The sequence below is a fragment of the Malus sylvestris genome, chromosome 5 (genome assembly GCF_916048215.2).
Source record: "Malus sylvestris chromosome 5, drMalSylv7.2, whole genome shotgun sequence".
Lineage (NCBI taxonomy): Eukaryota > Viridiplantae > Streptophyta > Magnoliopsida > Rosales > Rosaceae > Malus > Malus sylvestris.
The window spans coordinates 27,620,823-27,641,072 of NC_062264.1; the positions used below are offsets into that span (position 1 = coordinate 27,620,823).

Here is a 20,250-nt window from a genome sequence, read left to right on the forward strand (position 1 = left end):
CTAACCTAGCTCTCAAAGCCCCAAACTTCAAGAATAAGGGCAAAGCACCTGAAACTATGGATGTGGACATGTGTTATCATTGTGGTTCAAAAGATCATTTGTCCCATGTTTGCCATGCTCCCCAGAAGGTTGTAGCTGAATATCATTCTCATCGTAAGAAGTTTGAGTCAAACTTTATGGAAATGGATGAACCAGAGAGTACCAAGATGGAGGTTTCGGACTTTCAGGAGGCTACCACCCCTATAGAAGATTAAAATCTTAGACATAAACTAATTCTTCATTGAAATTAGACATTGGGACCGAATTCCACCTATGGTGGCCGAACCCCCCTTGTGTTTTTGGTTAAATTTTTGCACAATTTTCCTTTATGTTTGGATTATTTGTTGGTGATTTGTTTTTTGGATATTACGTTTTTATAATTACCATCCTTGAATACTTAAATTATTTTGAATGGATATTTGTTTTTAGAACTTTTATGCATGTGACCGATTCAAATTAATTTTTATTCTAGGTATGACTAGTGGGAAAGTTAGTTGTTTGGCAGATAGTGCAACCATGCACACCATTTTACGTGAATACATCTATTTCAAAAATGCACCTCTGACAACCCTCTCAGCACCATCCAACCTGATTGAAGGATACGGTAAGACACATATAATGTTGTCCAATGATACAATCTTGACCATTGATAAGGCACTCTATTATCCACATTCCAGAAGAATGTTGTTAAGTTTCAAGGACATTAGAGATAATAATTACCATGCTGAAACCTCTGTAGAAAATGGAGTTGAATTTTTGTGCATAACTTCCTACGAATATAGCTAGAAGTGTATTCTAGAGATGATGGAGCGTATTCTAGAGATGATGGAGCGTATCACGAGTGGTCTGTATACTACGATCATATGCCCCATAGAAAGCCACTATGTGGCCGGCCCTACCTCTGGGACTGCACACAAAATTACATTTTAGCATGATCGTTTGGGACACCCTAAGAACAACGATGCACCGCATCCTTAAATCATCACTCGGGCATCCACTAGCCCGAAGTTTAGGTTCTGATGAGTAGATTTTATATTATATATTTTACCTTATTCTTAGTATATTTTGGTTAATATTTTGGAAGAATTTTGATACTTTGAACTGTATTTTCAATATAGGACTTTCGACTTTCTCTGAAGAAAAACAGGAGCAAATGGACGAATTTTGAAGTAATTCTAGTTGACGGATTTTCTTGAGTCACTTAACTTGATTTGGTCAAAATATCATATTTTTCCACCAAGTGGTTATTTTCTGGCAATAAAATAAAGGAGCGATGCGAGATGCTGGTATAGTGACATTTTGGGCTTAAATTGTGTTTTTGGAGCCCAAGATGACCTCGGATGGGTTCGTAGCCTTCTGGAGATGTGTTCTTAACGTCTTGATCTTCAAAACAAGCTATTATGGGCCGGAATTGGAGTATATCTGAGGCTAAAACGTGGCTGGAAAAGTACTTGGCAGATTCTCCTAATTTAATTAGGATTTTATTTTCTAAGATAGTTTATTATTTTTCTTAGTTTCCTAATTGGAATAAGAGACCTATATTTTAGGGGTTTTGCGGGGGCATCGCAGATATATTGCTTTGCCATTCTCACTTTTTGGCGACGCTTCCTTTATGCAACTTTGGAGACAGAGAGAATTGCGAGGGTTCTTGGAGATTTTCTACTTTAAGGTGTTTTCATTCATTTTATTCTTAATAATATTTTCTATGATTTTAATTATGAATATGCGTAACTAATTATGAATATGCGTAATTAATTATGATTTTAATTATGATAATGCTGGAGAATTCATATCTAAAACTTTTGATAACTATTACATGTCGGTTGGGGTTGACGTTAAACATCCAGTACCCCATGTTCACATCCAGAACGGCCTGATAGAGGCATTCATTAAGCGCTTACAAATGATTGCTCGATCGTTGGTCATACGTACCAAGCTCCTGATCGCTGGTTAGGGCCATGCAATATTGCACGCAGCCATGTTGGTCTGCCTGTTGCGACATAACCATATAGCGCTCTTTAGTTGGTTACTATATACAAACCCAACATATCGCATCTGCGCATTTTTTGTTATGTGGTCTATGTGCCAATTTCGCGACCCTTACGTACAAAAATAGGGCCTCAGTGAAGGATGAGAATCTATGTCGGACATGATTCTTCTTTAATTATTCATTACTTAGAACCTTTGACAGGCGAATTGTTTTCGCGGATTGTCACTTCTATGAGACAATCTTCCCATTGTTAAGATGAGATAAGAGTGTCAACATTCTTAATGAACGACGTAAATTATCATAGACGACTCCTACTTTGTCTCATTTAAATTCCCACACCGCTCAATCTGAAAATGAAGTGCAGAGCATATTAGATCTTCAGAGCATGCCAGATGCTTTCACCAATCTAGCATGAGTGACAAGATCACATATTCTAGTTGCAAATGTGCTTGCAAAGATGGATGTACCAAATGTACAATAGACTTCCCTCCTGGAGGCCCGGGACGCCAACCTTGGTGATCCACGTATATTAGCGGCTAGACAATCATTTCTCCCTACATACAGGCGTGGTAGACCAATTGGTTCAAAGGATTCACACCCTCGATAGAGGAAACCCATGACACATGCACCTGAAGAGCCTAATGTGAATCTGATTGTCACCTACTCATTTTATCCAACTCATGAGGAAATTCTAGATTACGGAAACGTCCTTGAATAGACGAATCCAACTCTTGAGAATTGAGAGATTTCAATCCATTATGCTAGCTTGGATGATGTTTGGTATAGAAATGAGATGATCATCGATTATGCATTAGCATATGCAGTAGTTACTGAGATCATGTTGAGCAATGACATTAAACCATGTTCCGTTGATGAATGTTGACGCAGAATCGATTGGTCAAACTGGAAACAAGCAATCCAAGTCGAACTCAATTCACTTACAAAACGTGAGGTGTTTAGACCTGTAACTTATACTCCTCCACATGTGAAGTTCGTTGGCTACAAGTGGGTTTTCGTTTGGAAATCTAATGAGAAGAACGAAATTGTGCATTACAAAGCTCGTCTTATTATGCAAGGCTTCTCATAACGTCCCGGGATTGACTATGACGAAATTTATTCACCCGTTAGGGACTTTTCGATACCTTATCAGTTTGGTAGTTTTCGAAAAACTGAGTATGCAGCTGATGGACGTAGTAACTGCGTATCTCTATGAAGATCTTGATACGAAAATCTATATGAAAGTTCCCGAAAAACTTACATTTACTGGATCAAATATTTCCAAACCCCAGAACACGCCCTCAATTCAGCTAAGACGTTCACTCTACGGTTTGAAACAATTCGGGAGAATATGGTATAACCATTTGAGTAAGTATTTGACTAGTCAGGATATGTGAACAATGAACTATACCATTATGTGTTTATTAATAAGTCGCATTCCGATTTTGCATTGTTGAAGTATATGTCAATGACATGAACCTCATCGAAATTCCTAAAGAGCTCGCGAGAACTGCCACACACCTTAAGTCAAAATTTGAGATGAAAGATCGAGGAAAGACTCGATATTGTCTCAGTCTCGAGATAGAGCACCGTTCAGATGGAATCTTAGTACATCAATCGAACTACACCCAGAAGGTGTTGCGTTGCTTTATTAGGATAAAGCGAAACCTTCAAGTACTCCTATGGTTGTTCGATCGCTAGATGCAAAACGAGATTCCTTTGGTCTTAAGAATGATGATGAAGAGATTTTGGAGCCTGAAGTTCCTTATCCAAGTGCGATAAACGCTTTATTGTACTTAGCTCAATGCACTAGATCGGACATCTCATTCCCTGTTAATTTTTTAGCAAGATACAGTAATGTACCAACGCGCAGACACTATACTGATGTTAAAGACATCTTCCGTTACCTTAAAGGTACTACGGATTTGGGCTTGTTTTATCCTTATGGATTCTTGAGTGATGCCGCACCCTCTATCTCGAGTCGATTATCGTCTTGTTGGTTATGCCGACGTAGGATACTTATTTGATCCGCACAAGGTGCGCTTTCAAACGGGTTATGTCTTTACCATTGGAGGCACCGCAAGTTCTTGGACGTTAACTAAATAGACTTGAGTTGCCACTTCGTCTAACCATGCTAAAATTCTCGCCCTTCATGAAGCAACTCGGGAATGCTTTTGGTTGAGAGCAGTTGTGGGCCATATTTGAAGCTCCTGCAATCTTTACCCCATCGTTGACAATCTATGAAGATAACGCAGCATGCATCGAACAGCTCAAGAAGGGTTACATCAAAGGAGACAACACAAAGCACATTGCGTCGAAGTTCTTTTTTTCACATTAACAACAAGAGCATCAGAAGATTGAAGTCACTCAAATCCATTCACAAGACAATCTAGCCAACCTATTCACCAAATCACTACCGAAGGCGACATTTCAAAAGCTTGTTCAAGGAATAGGTAAGCGTAAACTTTATGAGTTGTAACATTGCTAGTTCTCTTTGGAATTTTGTCAAACTCATGGGAGTATCCTGCAGTATACTTACTTGATCTTAATGTACTCTTTTTCCATACGATTAGGAGCATTTTCCCCACTGGGTTTTTGCTTCCTAATGAGGTTTTGACGAAGCACCCACCTTGGGTTGATCATATCTCTGATGACGTCTTGTAGACGTTTCATTTGACTTTGCATTACTCACGCATTTTTCCTTAGCCTATGGATTTTGTTTCTACTTTGGTTTTACCATAGTTATTAGGTTTTTGTGAGACTTACTTCCTTATGCAAGTTCCTACCTTATTTGAGAATAGTATGTTCCCAGAATCAGTGTTGACGAGTCGACTTCCTCAACCTCTACATGATACCGAATCTACTGGAGTATTTACACACTCAATGTGGAGTGTTATAAACTTCTTATTTAAGTGTGATTGTGTAAATCCTAGATTAGATTTGATTATATTTAGTCTTCCTATTAGGACTTGTATTTCTTGGAGAAGAAGGATTATTCTCTCTCTCTCTCTCTTTCTTTACTATAAATAAAGGCACTACGTATGGGGAATAATATATCTTCTACACAACCCTACAAACACATCTCTCTCTATTCTCTCTATGCCGCCAGCCCCCTTCCCCTGTCAGTTAAATATAGGCCACAAAAGTGGTACATTTGCAAAGGAAAAATGGGTACATTATAAATAATTTATGGGAACAAATAAAAGATTAAAATAACTAGGAGTGCAAATATAAGTTTAAAAAATAAGGGACATACAGAAATTAATATATGGGTACAAATTAAAATTTAAAAGAAAATTTGTACAATTTAAAAAAAAAAGATTGCAAATTAAAAATGGGTACAAACTAGAAATAGAAACATATGATAAAAAGTTTAGCCATAAATATAAATATACCAAATGTAACGTTTCTAACCCTAAATGAATATATTTAGAAATAAAATTTAAATATCTTGACATGTAAATATTCTATTTTTAAAATAATTAATGACGTTATTAAAACCAAATGACCTTGATCAAAAATTGAAAAATAATAAGATTTTAATCAATTGAGTAGAAAAAATAGAGACTATAACCTAATTTCTCCTTAACTGTTTGTGTACTACTTTCTCCTTCAACATTGAATTAAAATCGAACAATGAGTGATCATAATTTTCTTAAGAACAATGCTTGGTTACTCAAGAATGAGTAGGAGCTCCTATTCAGAATTCTTCTTGTTCAAATTACAGAGCATTGTGCTTATGATAGAACCATTCATATTATGAATCACTTTGTAAAGATCTCTCTACAAAAAATGAATGAAAACTTAGGTCATTTAGTCAATCTATTTAGCAAATACATAGACGGTCCGTAATACTTTTACCAATTATGTTTATCTATTTTTATACAATTCGATGATTAAACGACCTTAATTTTAATTATTTTTTGTAGAGGCGATCTTTATAGCATATCAATAATATGAACGGTTCCAATTATAAACACAAAGTTTTATAAGTCGGCAACAAACAATTTTAAGTAGAAATCCTATTCATTTTTTTAGTGACCAAATATTGTTCTTTTCTTAAAACACGAGGTTTGAAAAAACGAGACTCTAAAATAGGACAAGAAAGAGAATGAGAATCGAATGAGTTGGTGCTCAAGGTTCATGCTCGAACTCAGACCACGAGTCCGACTCACAAGGTCTATAGCTTGTAGTTTCAAATTTTAAGCTTCAAGTTTTTATACACAACTAAATTGAATAAACATATACGCAAACTAAGTAATAGGAATTTCCTTCTACATCTATTAATTTCATTTTCATTCTACCAAAAGCAAATATCAGTATATCACCCAATAGATCACATTTTTCTTGGTAACAAATTATTGTTGGATTATAATCAACAATCAATTATATATATATATATATATATATATATATATATATATATATAATAGATAAATTAAAGATTGAGGCTTGAGTACCGCAATGTCCTTGAAATAGAAATTTGCCCCTACTTTGTGCTTGTAGTTCTGTAGGTGTTTGCTTCACCAAGAGTTAATGATCTAAACTAGGATTCCAGCATCGAAAAACTTCAATATGTTTTGTGTTAGAAGGAATAATGATTTTCGGTGATTTGAATAATATGCAGATGCACCCTAATTTTTTTTATATTTTGAGTTGAGCAATAACGTTAGTAAGTTAGATGTTATATTAGTCACCGATGAAGTTCGAAACCATGCCGTCATGCAAAGACACAACACATTTTAGTGCCACTTGCAAATGCACCCTAATTAAATAATAAATATATATAATCACACTCCAAAGCCCAAATCCAAGGTTCAAACACAATTTTGCTTTCTATGATCTATCTTTCCAATCACCTTATAAGAGAAACAAAATGTTATAAAATATGAGAAACTTGTAATGGTGAGTAATATGGGATAATAAGTTAGCATCGGATTTCTACTAAAAAACTTCAACAAGTATTAGTGGGTGTATTCAATTGAGAATTTAAGAGAGTTTTATGGAATGAATTTTTATGGAGTTTAATTGATTTGTAGATATTTCATATAAAATTTTGATTCAATTTTCTTAAAATCTCTTGGGGAGAGGTGAGATTTGTTTATGCTTAAAATATATTACGAAATCTCTCTAATTCCTCAACTTTCTCAAATTCTTTAAAATCAAATTCTAATTGAATACACCTGAAATGTTATAAACTTCTTTAAAATCCTAATTGAATACTCCCGAATTTCTAAGAATTTTAATAAACTATCTTAAAATTCTAATTAAATACATCTTGAATAATCACGTAACGTTGTAATTAAATCGAAGCAGTGGTAGAAGACCCGGTTAATCAAATGGAAGCAGCAGCCCACAAACTCGTTCCATATATTTCCTTGTCGGCCATTCACAATCTATTTATAAAATTCTATTTAATCTATTTAGTTTACTAATTACTGCAGTTCAAGAACAATAATTAATTCCATAAACCTTTTGGACGATTGTTATAAAATTGGAAAGAAATCTAGTCTCCTTTGGGTCACTAAAAATTCCATTCAAACAAGACATAATTTTTCTTGTTACTTTTTTAACGTACAAAAATATTCTCTTTTAAAATAAAGAGTGGATATAAAGTTAATCCACATAATAGGACAATTATTATTATTTTTTGGTCATAGGGAAAAACTTGTTTAGAGACTAAGCCCAAAGAGAAAATAAACAAAATATAAGGAAAACGGGAAGAAACAAATACACATAACAGAGCACCCAGATGGAAAAAGAAAACGGAGGCAACCATAAGATATCTCGCCCGGAAGCTATAAGACGGGGGAGAAGAGCAGAGCACGACACGAAGTGGGCTATATGGTCTATTTTGCAAGAGATATTATATTCACACATTCTAAATTACTTCTTCCGTATTTTTTTAATTTTTTAATATTTTTCTATCAAGTGTTAGTGGTGTGTAGAAAATATTAAAAAGGTAAAAAAGTGTGGGAGAAATAATTTAGAATGTACTAATATAATCTCTCATTTTGCAATCCTCACCCATTTCATCCACCCAAAAGCTTAAGGAGGGTGGGAGAGACTATTTTTGGATAGAATGTGAATGACAAAGGATGTGGGTCTTATGACCCAAGCAGCTGAACACATTACTCTTTTATAATGCGAAGCAGCCTAATTGGCTGCAAATCTCTTGATGCGGATGCGGAATCCACTAACAGTTAATCAAATGAAAGCGATAAGTGAGATTCAAACCGACTAAACATTTTACTTATAAAAGAAATATCGTCGAACCGTAATGATAAAAATTTAATTAAATTGAAACAATTGATGATAAAACTACAAATCAAAACATGTGAAATTAAACGACCAAAATTTGAACTTCGTCCAAACGCTATCTACATTCATAAGCAAGATTTTAGATTATTGCTTTCTGACCAGCATTACTTAAACAAAAGAAAACAATAATCTAAAATCTTGCTCGAATGTAGACCGCATTTAGTTTCAAAAAAAAAAAAAGAGAACACACAAAAACCTTTGTACGACAAAGATAATTTTCGAACACACAAAAACCTTGTACGACAAAGATAATTTTCATACTCCTATCCATAGACGGCACGTGGCACAACCCAAACACCACTCCCCATTTCACTAACAACACTCCCGCGGCCCAGGCCCATTAATCTCGTTACACCCTCTCTCCCCATTCCCGAACGTGGAAATATCCAAAACGAGAGTGTCCCTTAAAAAGCAAAAGAAAGAGGGCAGGCTGCGACATATAACACTCTCGCTTGCTTGTCTGAACTTTCCTCTTTCTCTCTCCTCTCGCTTTCTCTCTCATCGACTCTGTATGTAGGGATTGCCGAGAGCAGCAGCCACACACTCGCACATCGACCGCCAGTCTCAGCAGCCATGGATTGATCGCCCCTCGTCGCAATTTCCACAATTGCATCGGGGCTTTTTGGTAAAGTTCCCTCCTTTACTTGCTGATGAACTCATTCGTCTTAATCTCGTACTGTAATCTTCAGATCGGCGCCGTTTCCTTTCCGCGGAAATTTCTCTGTTTTCCCGCGAAAATTGCTCGATTTTCCGGGAAAGTCGGGGAAATGTTTCCCGCGGGAACCGAGGGGATGTTCTGTCTGAAATTAGAGAGTTTCGGTTGCTAATTTTGTTGTTTAATTTCGATTTTTTAACTTTTTGTTTTGACCTTTTTAGGTTTTAGGGTTTTGGAGTGTCGTTTGCGAATCGGGCATTTGGAGATCTTTACTTGGACATCTTCACTGGGGTAATTTAAGCTTGCTGTAATTACTGGTGAGCTATTTTGTCTTAATTTGCTGTAGAAATTAGGGTTTTTGTGAGTTCGATTGACCGAGGTTAATGCTCCTCAAGGTTGCTGCTTTTGCTGTAAATTTGTAATCTTGTCGATTTGAGGATAATGTTATTAATATAATGATTAAGGAGGTAAATTTGTAGTGGATTAGTTGAGCTAACCTTCCCTTTTGATGATTCATGGGACCACGCATTGTTTTTACTTTATTTCCATGATGAATTGTTTTGAAGCTATGACGTTGGGATCATTTTATGCTTTGAGCGAAGCAAATCCGTCCCAATTTGAGGGTTTTCTTTGTATTGGGCAGTTATGCGATCTTTCGTCTGGTTTAACTTCATCCTTGAAGCTCCCCATTTCTGTTTGTCAAATTTAGTTACATAGGAAAAGTAATGACTGTCAATTATTTTGTATCTTTATTGTGCTGTTTGCGTATGGATGATTACTCAACCTATATATATTTGGTGTGGCTTGAGAATGCCATGACAACCAGTTTATCCTTCAGTTGAAGCAAACAATATTTTTGGATGCCTTTGCGGTTGGCAGACTATAATCTTCTTCTACATCTAATTATGCACGTATTGACATGTGTTTTGTTTAGGGGTATGATTTGTTTAAACAAGATGCTTTATCAGATCGAAGTTAGCATGTAGATTTTCTGCTTCTTTGACTGTCGATGGTTCAATATGTGTTGACATTTCTCTCTATTGTTATCTCCAGATCCTTTGCCATGGATAATACCCATTCAGTTTCCACGTTGATAGATTGTACAACTTCTAAGATACAACAGCTTCAGAAAGCATTTGCTGAACTTGAGAGTCACCGAGCTGTAACCCTGAACCTGAAGTGGAAAGAACTTGAAGCGCATTTCCATGGTCTTGAAAAGTCCTTAAAGAGGCGTTTCGATGAGCTGGAAAGCCAAGAAAAGGAGTTCGAAACCCGAACAGTTGAAGCTCAAAAAATGTTAGCAAAGCGGCAAGCTGCTGTTGTGGCCAAGGAACAAGCTTCACTGGACACTCTTCAAGCGAAGAGAGATGCTGCTACATATGCTATTACTAATGCTCGAGAGAAGCAAAGGAAGGTATCAACTGAGGAGCCTTCTGTTGTCACTGATGATGGCCAAGGTGAGCAGCCAAGTGTGGAAGAGAAACCACCAGATGTGATGGTTTCTGAAATTAACTTCGAAGAAGTGAAAAGTCCTGAAATGGGGAGTAGTATAGAGGTGATATCCTATCCCCAGTTAGTGAAACTGTGTGAACAGATGGACTCAGAAGGGCTCCACAAATTTATATCAGATAACCGGAAGAACCTTGCTTCCATAAGGGAGGAGATTCCACTTGCATTAAGAGCTGCATCCAACCCTGCCCTATTTGTTTTGGAATCTTTGGAAGACTTTTATCGCCTGGAAGGGCCCAATACGGATGGGAAGAAGGATGCAAACCTGTTGGGTGTCCGTCGAACTTGTATCATGTTGATGGAGTGTCTGAGCACACTGCTAGCAAACCCAGAATTAGCCTCTGCATCTGATATAATTACAGAGGAGGTTAAGGATCTGGCAGAGGCAATTGCTGAAGAATGGAAGCCGAAGTTGGATGCTCTTGACATGGATGCCAGCAATGGGAACTCACTTGAGGCTCACGCCTTTTTGCAACTTCTTGGAACTTTTGGTATTACCTCTGGTTTTGATGAGGAAGAACTATTCAGGCTAATACCGATGGTTTCACGTCGTCGCCAAGCAGCTGACCTTTGCCGTTCTCTTGGATTGACTGAGAGAATGCCAGGTTCGTGTTTTTCTTTATGAAAATCTACATTTAGGTGACATTTTTTGAACTTTTGCAGTTGATAAATAAATACGTGGTCCTTAAAAATTGTCTATGTTAACTATCCCAAACTGAGGAAATGTTTTTCTTCTTTACATTTGTTTTCCCCCTTATCTTTGACTAGTTTGCATGTATCTTTGGCTTGTTTTTGTTTACAATTCTATAACTTCGTAATGTTCTGTTCCCCACTAGATCATTTTCATTATAACCACTGAGATAAGGTAAGAATTGCAACTGCGGTCAAACCTCCTTTCTGTTCATATGGGATGAGTTACTCGGAAGCCTATATAAGCTGGTCTTGCATTTCATTAGTGTCATTGTGTAAAAGTGCAGCAACATCATTCTCCTGGCATTTGCAGGATAATTCTAGCAAAATTCATTTAACTTCAACCTGAATATGACGCAGGCTTGGATTAATGGACCAATATTGAGAACATAGAACTTAAAAAAAAAAATTGATTTCTTCCTTGAATGAACTTCAACTTTTGTGTTTTCTTGCAGTTGATTATGTTAATGTTGGCACTTGGCAGGTGTTATTGACGTGTTAGTGAATAGTGGACGGCAAATTGATGCAGTTAACTTGGCTTTTGCATTTGAACTGACGGAGAAGTTCCCTCCTGTGCCTTTACTGAAGTCCTACTTGAAAGAGGCAAGAAAAACTTCACCAGTCAAATCTGGAAATGCATCTCCCACAGCACAGGTACATTCATCTTTATTGGATGTTGTAATAGTTTTGATTGCAGTTATCGATTATCTGTGTAATATGAAGTTTAGTTTGATTTACTAATGGAAACCGATACAATTAACCTGAGATAGCATAACGCTGATATTTGATTGGATTTTGCCGGAGAAAATATGGCCATGTAGTTGCAAATTGGATGCCCCTAACAAATATTTCATTGTTTCAGAATGAAGTGAACGACCGTGAGTTGGCTGCCCTTAAGGCGGTGCTCAAGTCCATTGAAGAGCATAAGCTTGAGGAGCAGTATCCAGTGGATCCTCTTCAGAAACGGGTTCTTCAGCTGGAAAAGGCCAAGGCAGACAAGAAGAGGGTGGCTGAAGCATCAAAGCCTCAGCCCAAGAGACCTCGTGCTAACGGTGTTGGATATGCTCCCCGCGTCACTAATGCTGTTGCTGACAAGACTTTCTATCCCAGAGTTGCTGAAAACAGGTACCCGCAGTATGTGTACGACAGACAGTTTGTTTACCCGGGACCTGCTGACAACCATTACAACATGTCTCCTGCTCATGGAAACTACTTTGCAACCGGCTACCAGTATCAGCCTGCGGCGTATCTTCACTAATTTGATGGCCAAAAAAGTGACTGTGATCCTTCTCTGTTTAACGGTTAGTCTTTAACCTCTGAGTTCGTCGATGTTCAATGTAAGAATGATATTAGTATCCGAAAAAAGACCCCAAAAAAAGAAAAAAAAAATGTCTTGTTAATTTTGTTAGTTGGATGTACAAGGAGATATTTGATCCTCTAATATGTACTTTGTTTTACTTTTGTATATGTTTTTGTCTGCCTTATGTTTGAGTTTGACTGCCTGCAAAATGCAAATACCCAACAGGTTGATCATTCATGGAGTTTTCGGACATACTGAAAACTTTGAAGGGATCATATGCCAGTTTTAAGTAAGAAAACCTCTCAAGTATAACATAACCTACCGGAAACGGTATTAATGCCCCGAGCCTCCGGTGATCGAATAACTGAAATTTTTTCACGGAAAATTTTCATCGGTAACTCGTGAGGAACCAATCGTCCAAATACGAAGGTGTTTTGCAAACATTTTTCTTTCAGAGCAATTGGTCAAGTACTTGGTAGGTGCAGAGGTTGTTATGAGTGAGACGATGAATACACACACATGAAGCATGAATCTCTCTCTCCGAGTATTGACAATGTATTGACCGGGTTGTGTTGTTCTAAGTCTGTTAATACCTACGTCATGTCCGAACATCATTTTAGAAATGAAGGATGCTAGATAGGAAAATAGCTCTTCAAAATGAAGAATCGCGATAAATTATTTGGTTTAATGACAATCTGTCTTCGTTTAGTTTGAAAAAATGCTCAATTCACATCTGATGAAGTTGAATTAGAAATGTTCATCCCATGCACATGTTAATGTCAGTTCTCAAAATTGTTTTCTATTTAACAAGGGAGAAAACTAGTGGCGAACCACAGAAATTCCCCACACTAAAATAGCATTACTTCCAACTTTTTTTTTTTTTGGTCGTAATTATTTATCTTCTGATTAAACAGGATAAATTTGGTTTGTAGAAAACAAAGAGGGGTTTAAAAAGCCCAATATTTTGCGTCTCTTGTACGACCCTTTCCTTAGAGTCGTTTGATCGCACCGTAATTTTTCACCTTCCCCAAAATTTCAAAACAAAATCAAGAGGTTACTTTCCCTCCTTCACATTTACAGTTATTCATTCAAATTCCCGCCAAACACAAATGAGGATCGCCGAGCTCTCAACGCCGGAGCTCCGGCAAGGCCACGCCGATTCCCAACCTCAACACCAACCTCCATCGCAATCTCATCAACTTCTCATCTCCCAAATCGAGTCCTCAATCAAACAAATCGAGAATCTGTCTCCGGAAAAGCTCTCCCCGGACACAGTCTCCGCCGATCTCCGCCGATTCTCGACTAAACTGAGCCAACTCGCTCCCTTCCCCAACTCACTGAAGCTCCTCATCTGGAAGCTCAGTTACCGTCTCTGGAACGCCTGCGTCGACCTTTCAAACGCGGCCTCCCTCCGCTCCCTCAGCGCATCCAGAGCTGAAGATCACGCCAAGCTCCGCCACGTCGCCGCTGACCTCCTCTTCATATCCGGCGACGTCTCTGGTGTCCCTTCCCCGGTGATCAAGTCCGCCTCCTTCTACCTCAAGACCGGCCTCATATGGCACGACCTCCGGAGCTTCGATCTCGCTTCCTCATGCTTCGAGCGAGCTACAGATATAGTCTCGAAGATCGACATCGACAAAGTCTCCGATTGCGGAGAGAGAAAGCTTCTCCTGGACCTGAGCATCGCGAGGTCGAAAACCGCATGGGACGTCTCCGACCGGAATGTCGCGATCGCGCTGCTGAACAGGGCCAAGAGCTTGCTATTCGGGTCGCCGGACCACCACAAGGCGCTCGCGAACCAGTTCTTGGCGTTCAGCAAGACGGCGCTTGCCAAGAGCGAGATTCAGGACCTAAACGACGCGTTGAAGCTGATGAACGAGGCTCTGGATCTGTACGAGAAGGGATTGCGTGTGGCGAGAACACGCGAAGAGATCATGGAACTCAAGGATCTGAGGTCAAAGACGCTGCGATTCATTTCGGCCGTCCATCTGCAGATGAACGAGTTTGAGAGCGTGATCAAGTGCGTGAGGGTGCTGAGAGAGGGGTGCGAGAGTGGGGACCACCATCCGAGCCTATCGGTTCTGGCGATGAAGGGCTGGTTGGGGTTGGGGAAGTACGCCGAGGCCGAGAAGGAGCTCAGGAGCATGGTGGTAAATAAGGGGATTCCGGAGGGCGTTTTTGTGTCGGCTGTGGAGGCTTATTTTCAGGCGGCTGGGACTGCCGGAGCAGAAACGGCGAAGGGAGTGTTTCTGGGACTGTTGGGAAGGTGCCACGTCAGCGCCAGCTCGGCTGTTAGGGTGGCCCACCGGGTGATTGGTGACGCCGGTGAGGGATCAAGAATTCGGGCCAAGGTGGTGGCGGAGCTCGTATCAGACGAGAGAGTGGTGGCCCTCTTCAATGGTGACGCCGCTGCCCAACAGAGAACTGCAATGCATTCAGTGCTTTGGAATTGGTATGGTCATAATTTCATACATTCCTAATTGAATTGCTTATTTGTTAGTTATTTGAAATTTTCATATCAATTGTTTTGTTGTATGAATTTTGTGATTTGACAATTGACAGTGGAGCTGAGCATTTTCTATCGAAAGATTACGAAACTAGTGCAGAAATGTTTGAGAAAGCAATGCTTTATATCCCATTTGACATTGAGAGTAGAATTCTCAGGGCCAAGGGATTTAGAGTTTTGTGTCTCTGCCATTTGGGTCTCTCCCAGCTTGATCAAGCACATGAATACATCAACGAGGCCGAAAAGGTTTGCATTCGCTAAATTATAGCTACAAGATTGGAGTTTTGGTTCTATGGAACTTAATTTATCCACTAATTGAACTAATGGCTTCTCTGTTCTCTGTTTCTGCAGCTCGAACCGAACATCGCTTCAACTTTCCTGAAGGTAATTAACCCTTAATAGCTTTGGCTTGATCCAAAATGTTACCGTTTTTACTCAGCTTGAACATTAACACTTCCTGTGTGGGTTTATGTAGTTCAAGATTTATCTGCAGAAGAAAGACCAGAATGGAGCTACTAATCAGATTCAGGCAATGACAACCTGCTTTGATTTTACACCAGATTTTCTCTCCCTTGCAGCCCATGAAGCTGTTGCTTGCCGTGTTCTTGCTGTTGCGGTTGCTTCTCTTTCAAGTCTGTTGAACTTCTATACCCCGGGAAAATCCATGCCGGCAACTGAAGTTGTGGTTCTACGGACCTTGGTCACAATTCTAACCCAAGAACCAGGGAATGAGGATGAAGCCCTCAAGTTTCTTAAGCGCGTCCATAATCGTGCGTCTGAGCTTGGTCCTGATTCCTTTTTCGGGACAGGGGAGGTCGGAAGACGGGAGAGGAAGTGGTTTGCTGTGACTTCATGGAACTTGGGGACCAAAACCGGGAAGGAGAAGAACTATGAATTGTGCGGCGAATTCTTGAGACTGGCATCGGAGTTTTATGGTCTTCTGGTTGATGGGCAAGTAGAAGAAAACATGGTCTGCAAGTCGTTAATTCTGAGTGTATCAGCAATTATAGCTTCAGAGAATCAGAGGAAGACTACATTGAATGAAAGTGAAGTCAAACAAGCTCAAGAACTTCTAGATAGAGCTGGGAAGGTATGAATTAGCAAATTGTATGCCTTATTCGCATTCGATTTGCTGCCTCTCTAAATCCTAATTCGGTTTTTGTGTAGATGCAGATATTGAAAACAACCTCAACCGGGAATCAACTTATCGGTGATCAATTTTCAACAACTGAGCCTGATTTGTTCTTCATCTACACCTTTTGTGCCTATGAGATACATGGAAGGCTCAATGACTCATCATCACAGCTAAAACTAGTGAAGAATTTTGCCACTTCAAAGGCTTGCAATCACAAAAACCTCCTTCAGATCGGCATCAACGCTTCACAATCTCCCCGAACCAATCCTGAAGTCGCAGTCTATGCTCTAAACGAGTGCCTATCGTCCTTCCTCTCTTCCTCCACGGCAGACTACCAAAGCGTGGCTCTCATTGTTCGGAAGCTCATTGGAGTGACCAGCATTCACAAGGGGGATGCAGACGACGATGCTGTTTATGGCATGTACAAGCAGGCTTACAGAGTAATGGTGGGACTGAAGGACGGAGAGTATCCGACGGAAGAAGGGAAATGGCTTGCCATGACGGCATGGAACAGGGCATCGCTGCCCGTGCGGCTGGGGCAGATTGATATGGCGAGGAAATGGATGGATGTGGGTTTGCAGCTTGCTAAGCATGTTCATGGAATGGAGACTTACAGAGCGTGCATGGAGGATTTTATCAAAGGTTTTGAGAAGAGATTTTGTGCACCAAGTTAATGGTGAAAAAATTGGACCTCAGTTAGTAGTGTGAATGTTCGTAGCTTTGTAATTTGAATGGAGTTGGGCATTATTGTAGAGAAAATTATGGATGAATGTGATGGTTAATTTCGTGCTAGACTTGTATTGCATCTAAATGTTTTGGGTCCATGAACATTTGATTTAACGGCATCTCAATTAAGCGTTAATCAGTTAATAACTTACTATGTGTTTGTTAATAACTTACTATGTGTTTGACTCCTCAACTCCTCATGTCTACTAGAAGTGGCAATAAGTTCCGTTCTTGTTTAGCTACTTAAAATTGTGTTGTGTTTGTGTTAATTCACTGTTGATCAACACATAAGACAATATAAAATAAGATAATTATTATGGGCATTTTAAAAATATAATTGTACACTTTTTATAAAAGTACTTATTTTTTCAAATATAAAAAGTTTAGAATGCGTAATTAGACTTATAGAGACCCAACAACAATTTTCTAAAATAAAAATATAACAACTTATACTATTCATGCGAAAAAGGAGAAATATTTATGTACTAATTGTGCACATAACATATTGTATATTCGTGTAGCAAGGAATTAGGTTTTAAGTCGTATTACGTGTACTAGGAATGATATTATTGGACGTGACATGCTACACCCTAATTCCTTGCCCCCCAAAAATGTGGACATAATTGGGCTGGACTCTTGGGTCATGGGCTGCTTTTGTTCCAAAATCCACCATCCAATTCCGATGACCATCCTTTACCTTCTTGGTCTTGTCTTCTCTCTCACCATCTCTCTCACTCCTCTCCGATGGAGTCTCTCTCTATGATCCTCTCCTTTTCTCCACCACCCCAAAACCACGTCCAAACCCAGAAAACCACTCCCCTCACCACCCATCTCTCTTCCCCAAACCACCACCACTCCCGCCATTTCCACTTCCCAGCCACCCAATACTTCCCACACGCAATTTCCCTCCACCAAAAACATTCCTCATGCCCCAATTTTCCTTCCCAAACCCACTCATTTCCCCCACAAATTACCAAAACCCAACTCACATTCCTCCTCGCCGAGCTCATTGCAACCATTTGCATTCACTCTCCCTTCATCGGCTTCCGAATCCGCAGCCTCCGCACCGGAGCAAGTTTCCGACAAAATAAACCTTGAATCAATCTTGGTCTCGATCGATGACTTTTTCAATCGAAACGTTCGTCTGGCTGGTTGTGATTCCTCTGGTCCGGGCGTATTTGAGAAAGTACAAGTTTGTCCTTGTCATTGACGCGTTTCGGAAGCTCCGGGACCACCCGAACGCTCAGCTGCTGGATATTCGGGACGAGAAGAGCTTGGGGTATCTGAAGTCTCCGAATTTGAAGATTTTGAATAAGTGCACGGTGCAGGTTCCGTTTTCGGAGGAAGATGAAGCTGGGTTTGTGAAAAGGGTTTTGGAGAAGTTAGGGAACCCAGCAGAGACTGTCGTTTGCGTTCTGGGCAAGTAAGTGTAAAGATTGTGCTATAGCTTCGTTTCTGGTGGTTTGGTACTACTTTTTTAGAAAGCATTCTTCTTCTCCTAAGCGCTTATGCTAGAAGTGGTTTTCTTATAAACATGTAGAAATTTATATTAAAAATCCAAATGCTTCCTGAAAAAGCACTTCCACAACCAAGAAGCGCTTTTTAATGTGGTCCATAGTGATTCTGGTTGTTATTAAGCACTGAAAGTGTATTCAGAAGCAAACCCAAGCATCCTTAGCTATGACTATGAGACTATGGATTGATTGTTTATGCCTATGATGAATATCTAATGCTAGGAGAGAAACCTGCACCGGAATGCTATTGTGATGGTATCCCAAGCCAATTGCGCGTGTTCATGTGTCACTTGATTGGCTTTAATACCGCCATAATGACATGCCGTGGAAGGAAGATAAGTTTATTTCATTTTTTGGATTTAAAGGTATGTATAATCTCAGTATCAGATTCTCTTGTTGGAAGGTAGTTTTGATGGAATTTCCATCAAAGTGGCTGAGTTATTGTTCAAGAATGGCTTCAAAGAGGCTTATGCAATCAAGGGTGGGGTTGGAGGTACAAAAGGGTGGCTGGTAAGCATCTTTTCTTTTCTTCTACTTGCTGCCTTTTTCGTGTTATCTGTGATTAATTTGAACTCTAGCTCCATTGAGATCAGCCTTTGTGTTGATGCTTTTCATCAGGAGAATGTAGTTGGATTTTTTTTTTATTGATTAAATCTTGGTAAAATATTTCTTGGATGTGTAAGAATTAGATTGAGCCATCCGAATTCCGAATATAGTTGAGAACTCTATAACCCTAGAATGAGGAACAGTATCCATTTTCTGGATGTGTACCAGCACCATATAAAGGCAAGCATTATGCATATGTGCATAATTTGAATGCTGCTTAGTTCTTACGAACTCTGTGTTTTTCTGTTCTAGCGATAACGGCCTAACTAAAGCAAAATTTCCAAGCTGCCTAGTGAAATGATTTTCTGCATAGGTTTCAAAATTGCTTCTAGGGCGTTTTAAAGACCGTTTGACAAGTGCATTTAAGAATTCTGAAGCTGCAGTTCAAGTTTTAACACGAGGAATTGCTAAAGTGTTTTGGCTAGTTTTGTTATATTAGAATTTAGATGATGTGTTTACTCTACCTTTTTCCTCCTCAGGAGTCACAAGAAACTCTTTTGCCACCTTCTATGCATATCTACCCCAAGAAGAAGGTTAAAACTTCACAAGAAACTGTGACAAACAGAGGAGTTGTTCGGGGAAAGGTAGAGAGCAACGGTGCTGCCACTACTACATATTTGTCCGCGGGAGAAAGTCAAACAACGGACAATGGACGCACAACCAAGGCTACAGACTCTGTGTCAATTGTGAAAAATGGCTCTAGATCATCCTCTCCCTACCCAAGTGTATGTTCAGCTTCATTCTCATGAATCATTACTAGTTACAAAAGATTACCGATCTTACTTATGCTTTACCTTAAAAGATGGTTTAATCTCATTCGTTCTAGTTATGGCTCCCATTAACCAATGTTAGTGGGTGATTTGCACAATCCATAGGCAGTTTCAAGTTACTTTTCCAATAGGATCATGTCTGTTTGTTCATCTACTTTTTTCATTTTGGTTGTTTCCGATGCAGTACCAAGATTTGAAACCGCCATCTTCCCCAACTCCATCGAAGCCCTGAAATCGATGCTGTGACTCGTCTTGCTTCAGAAGTGGTGCCTCCGGTTGGGGGAAGCATATTTTTTTCAAAAGTTTTGCCGATCATTAGTTGTATATTCGTGATATCGAGGAGAGGTTATTGATAAATGACACGCATTGAATCTCTTGGTAGCAAACTTTTAGTTCCGGTTTTCATATCAGCTGTACATTTTGTAATATGTGTATTTGAAGCTAACATTTGTCCCATGGTAATAAAACGGTGATCATTGCAAATGAATCGTC

The 20,250-nt window shown here is 39.2% G+C and overlaps 2 protein-coding genes and 1 pseudogene across 5 annotated transcripts; all 3 read left to right on the forward strand.

Annotated features, from left to right (window-relative positions):
• The first annotated feature begins 8,792 nt into the window (after window positions 1-8,792).
• LOC126621383 (FRIGIDA-like protein 3) lies at window positions 8,793-12,666 on the forward strand. Of its 3 annotated transcripts, none has more exons than XM_050289875.1 (5): window positions 8,793-8,972; window positions 9,224-9,293; window positions 10,056-11,116; window positions 11,686-11,855; window positions 12,064-12,666. In XM_050289875.1, the coding sequence occupies exons 3-5, from the start codon at window positions 10,066-10,068 to the stop codon at window positions 12,457-12,459; spliced, it is 1,617 nt and encodes a 538-aa protein (XP_050145832.1). In that variant the 5' UTR covers window positions 8,793-8,972; window positions 9,224-9,293; window positions 10,056-10,065; the 3' UTR covers window positions 12,460-12,666. The 3 variants fall into 3 exon arrangements, with proteins under 3 accessions (XP_050145832.1, XP_050145833.1, XP_050145831.1); XM_050289874.1 differs by having other exon boundaries at window positions 8,794-8,972; window positions 9,224-9,319; XM_050289876.1 differs by lacking the exon at window positions 9,224-9,293.
• Window positions 12,667-13,436: 770 nt separating this feature from the next.
• On the forward strand, window positions 13,437-17,015 carry LOC126621373 (TPR repeat-containing protein ZIP4). Of its 2 annotated transcripts, none has more exons than XM_050289862.1 (5): window positions 13,437-14,953; window positions 15,064-15,253; window positions 15,359-15,391; window positions 15,483-16,097; window positions 16,175-17,015. In XM_050289862.1, exons 1-5 carry the CDS (start codon window positions 13,611-13,613, stop codon window positions 16,814-16,816), a joined length of 2,823 nt encoding a protein of 940 aa, XP_050145819.1. In that variant the 5' UTR covers window positions 13,437-13,610; the 3' UTR covers window positions 16,817-17,015. The 2 variants fall into 2 exon arrangements, with proteins under 2 accessions (XP_050145819.1, XP_050145820.1); XM_050289863.1 differs by having other exon boundaries at window positions 16,181-17,015.
• A 581-nt stretch (window positions 17,016-17,596) lies between these two features.
• LOC126621391 (rhodanese-like domain-containing protein 4A, chloroplastic) lies at window positions 17,597-20,245 on the forward strand (annotated as a pseudogene).
• The last annotated feature ends 5 nt before the right edge of the window (window positions 20,246-20,250 follow it).

Coding starts and splice junctions, on each gene's coding strand:
- LOC126621373 (XM_050289862.1), top strand. CDS start 13,611: ATGAGGATCGCCGAGCTCTCAACGCCGGAGCTCCGGCAAGGCCACGCC. Junction 14,954..15,063: donor CATTCAGTGCTTTGGAATTG/GTATGGTCATAA, acceptor GACAATTGACAG/TGGAGCTGAGCATTTTCTAT. Junction 15,254..15,358: donor ACATCAACGAGGCCGAAAAG/GTTTGCATTCGC, acceptor CTGTTTCTGCAG/CTCGAACCGAACATCGCTTC.
- LOC126621383 (XM_050289875.1), top strand. CDS start 10,066: ATGGATAATACCCATTCAGTTTCCACGTTGATAGATTGTACAACTTCT. Junction 11,117..11,685: donor ATTGACTGAGAGAATGCCAG/GTTCGTGTTTTT, acceptor GGCACTTGGCAG/GTGTTATTGACGTGTTAGTG. Junction 11,856..12,063: donor ATGCATCTCCCACAGCACAG/GTACATTCATCT, acceptor TCATTGTTTCAG/AATGAAGTGAACGACCGTGA.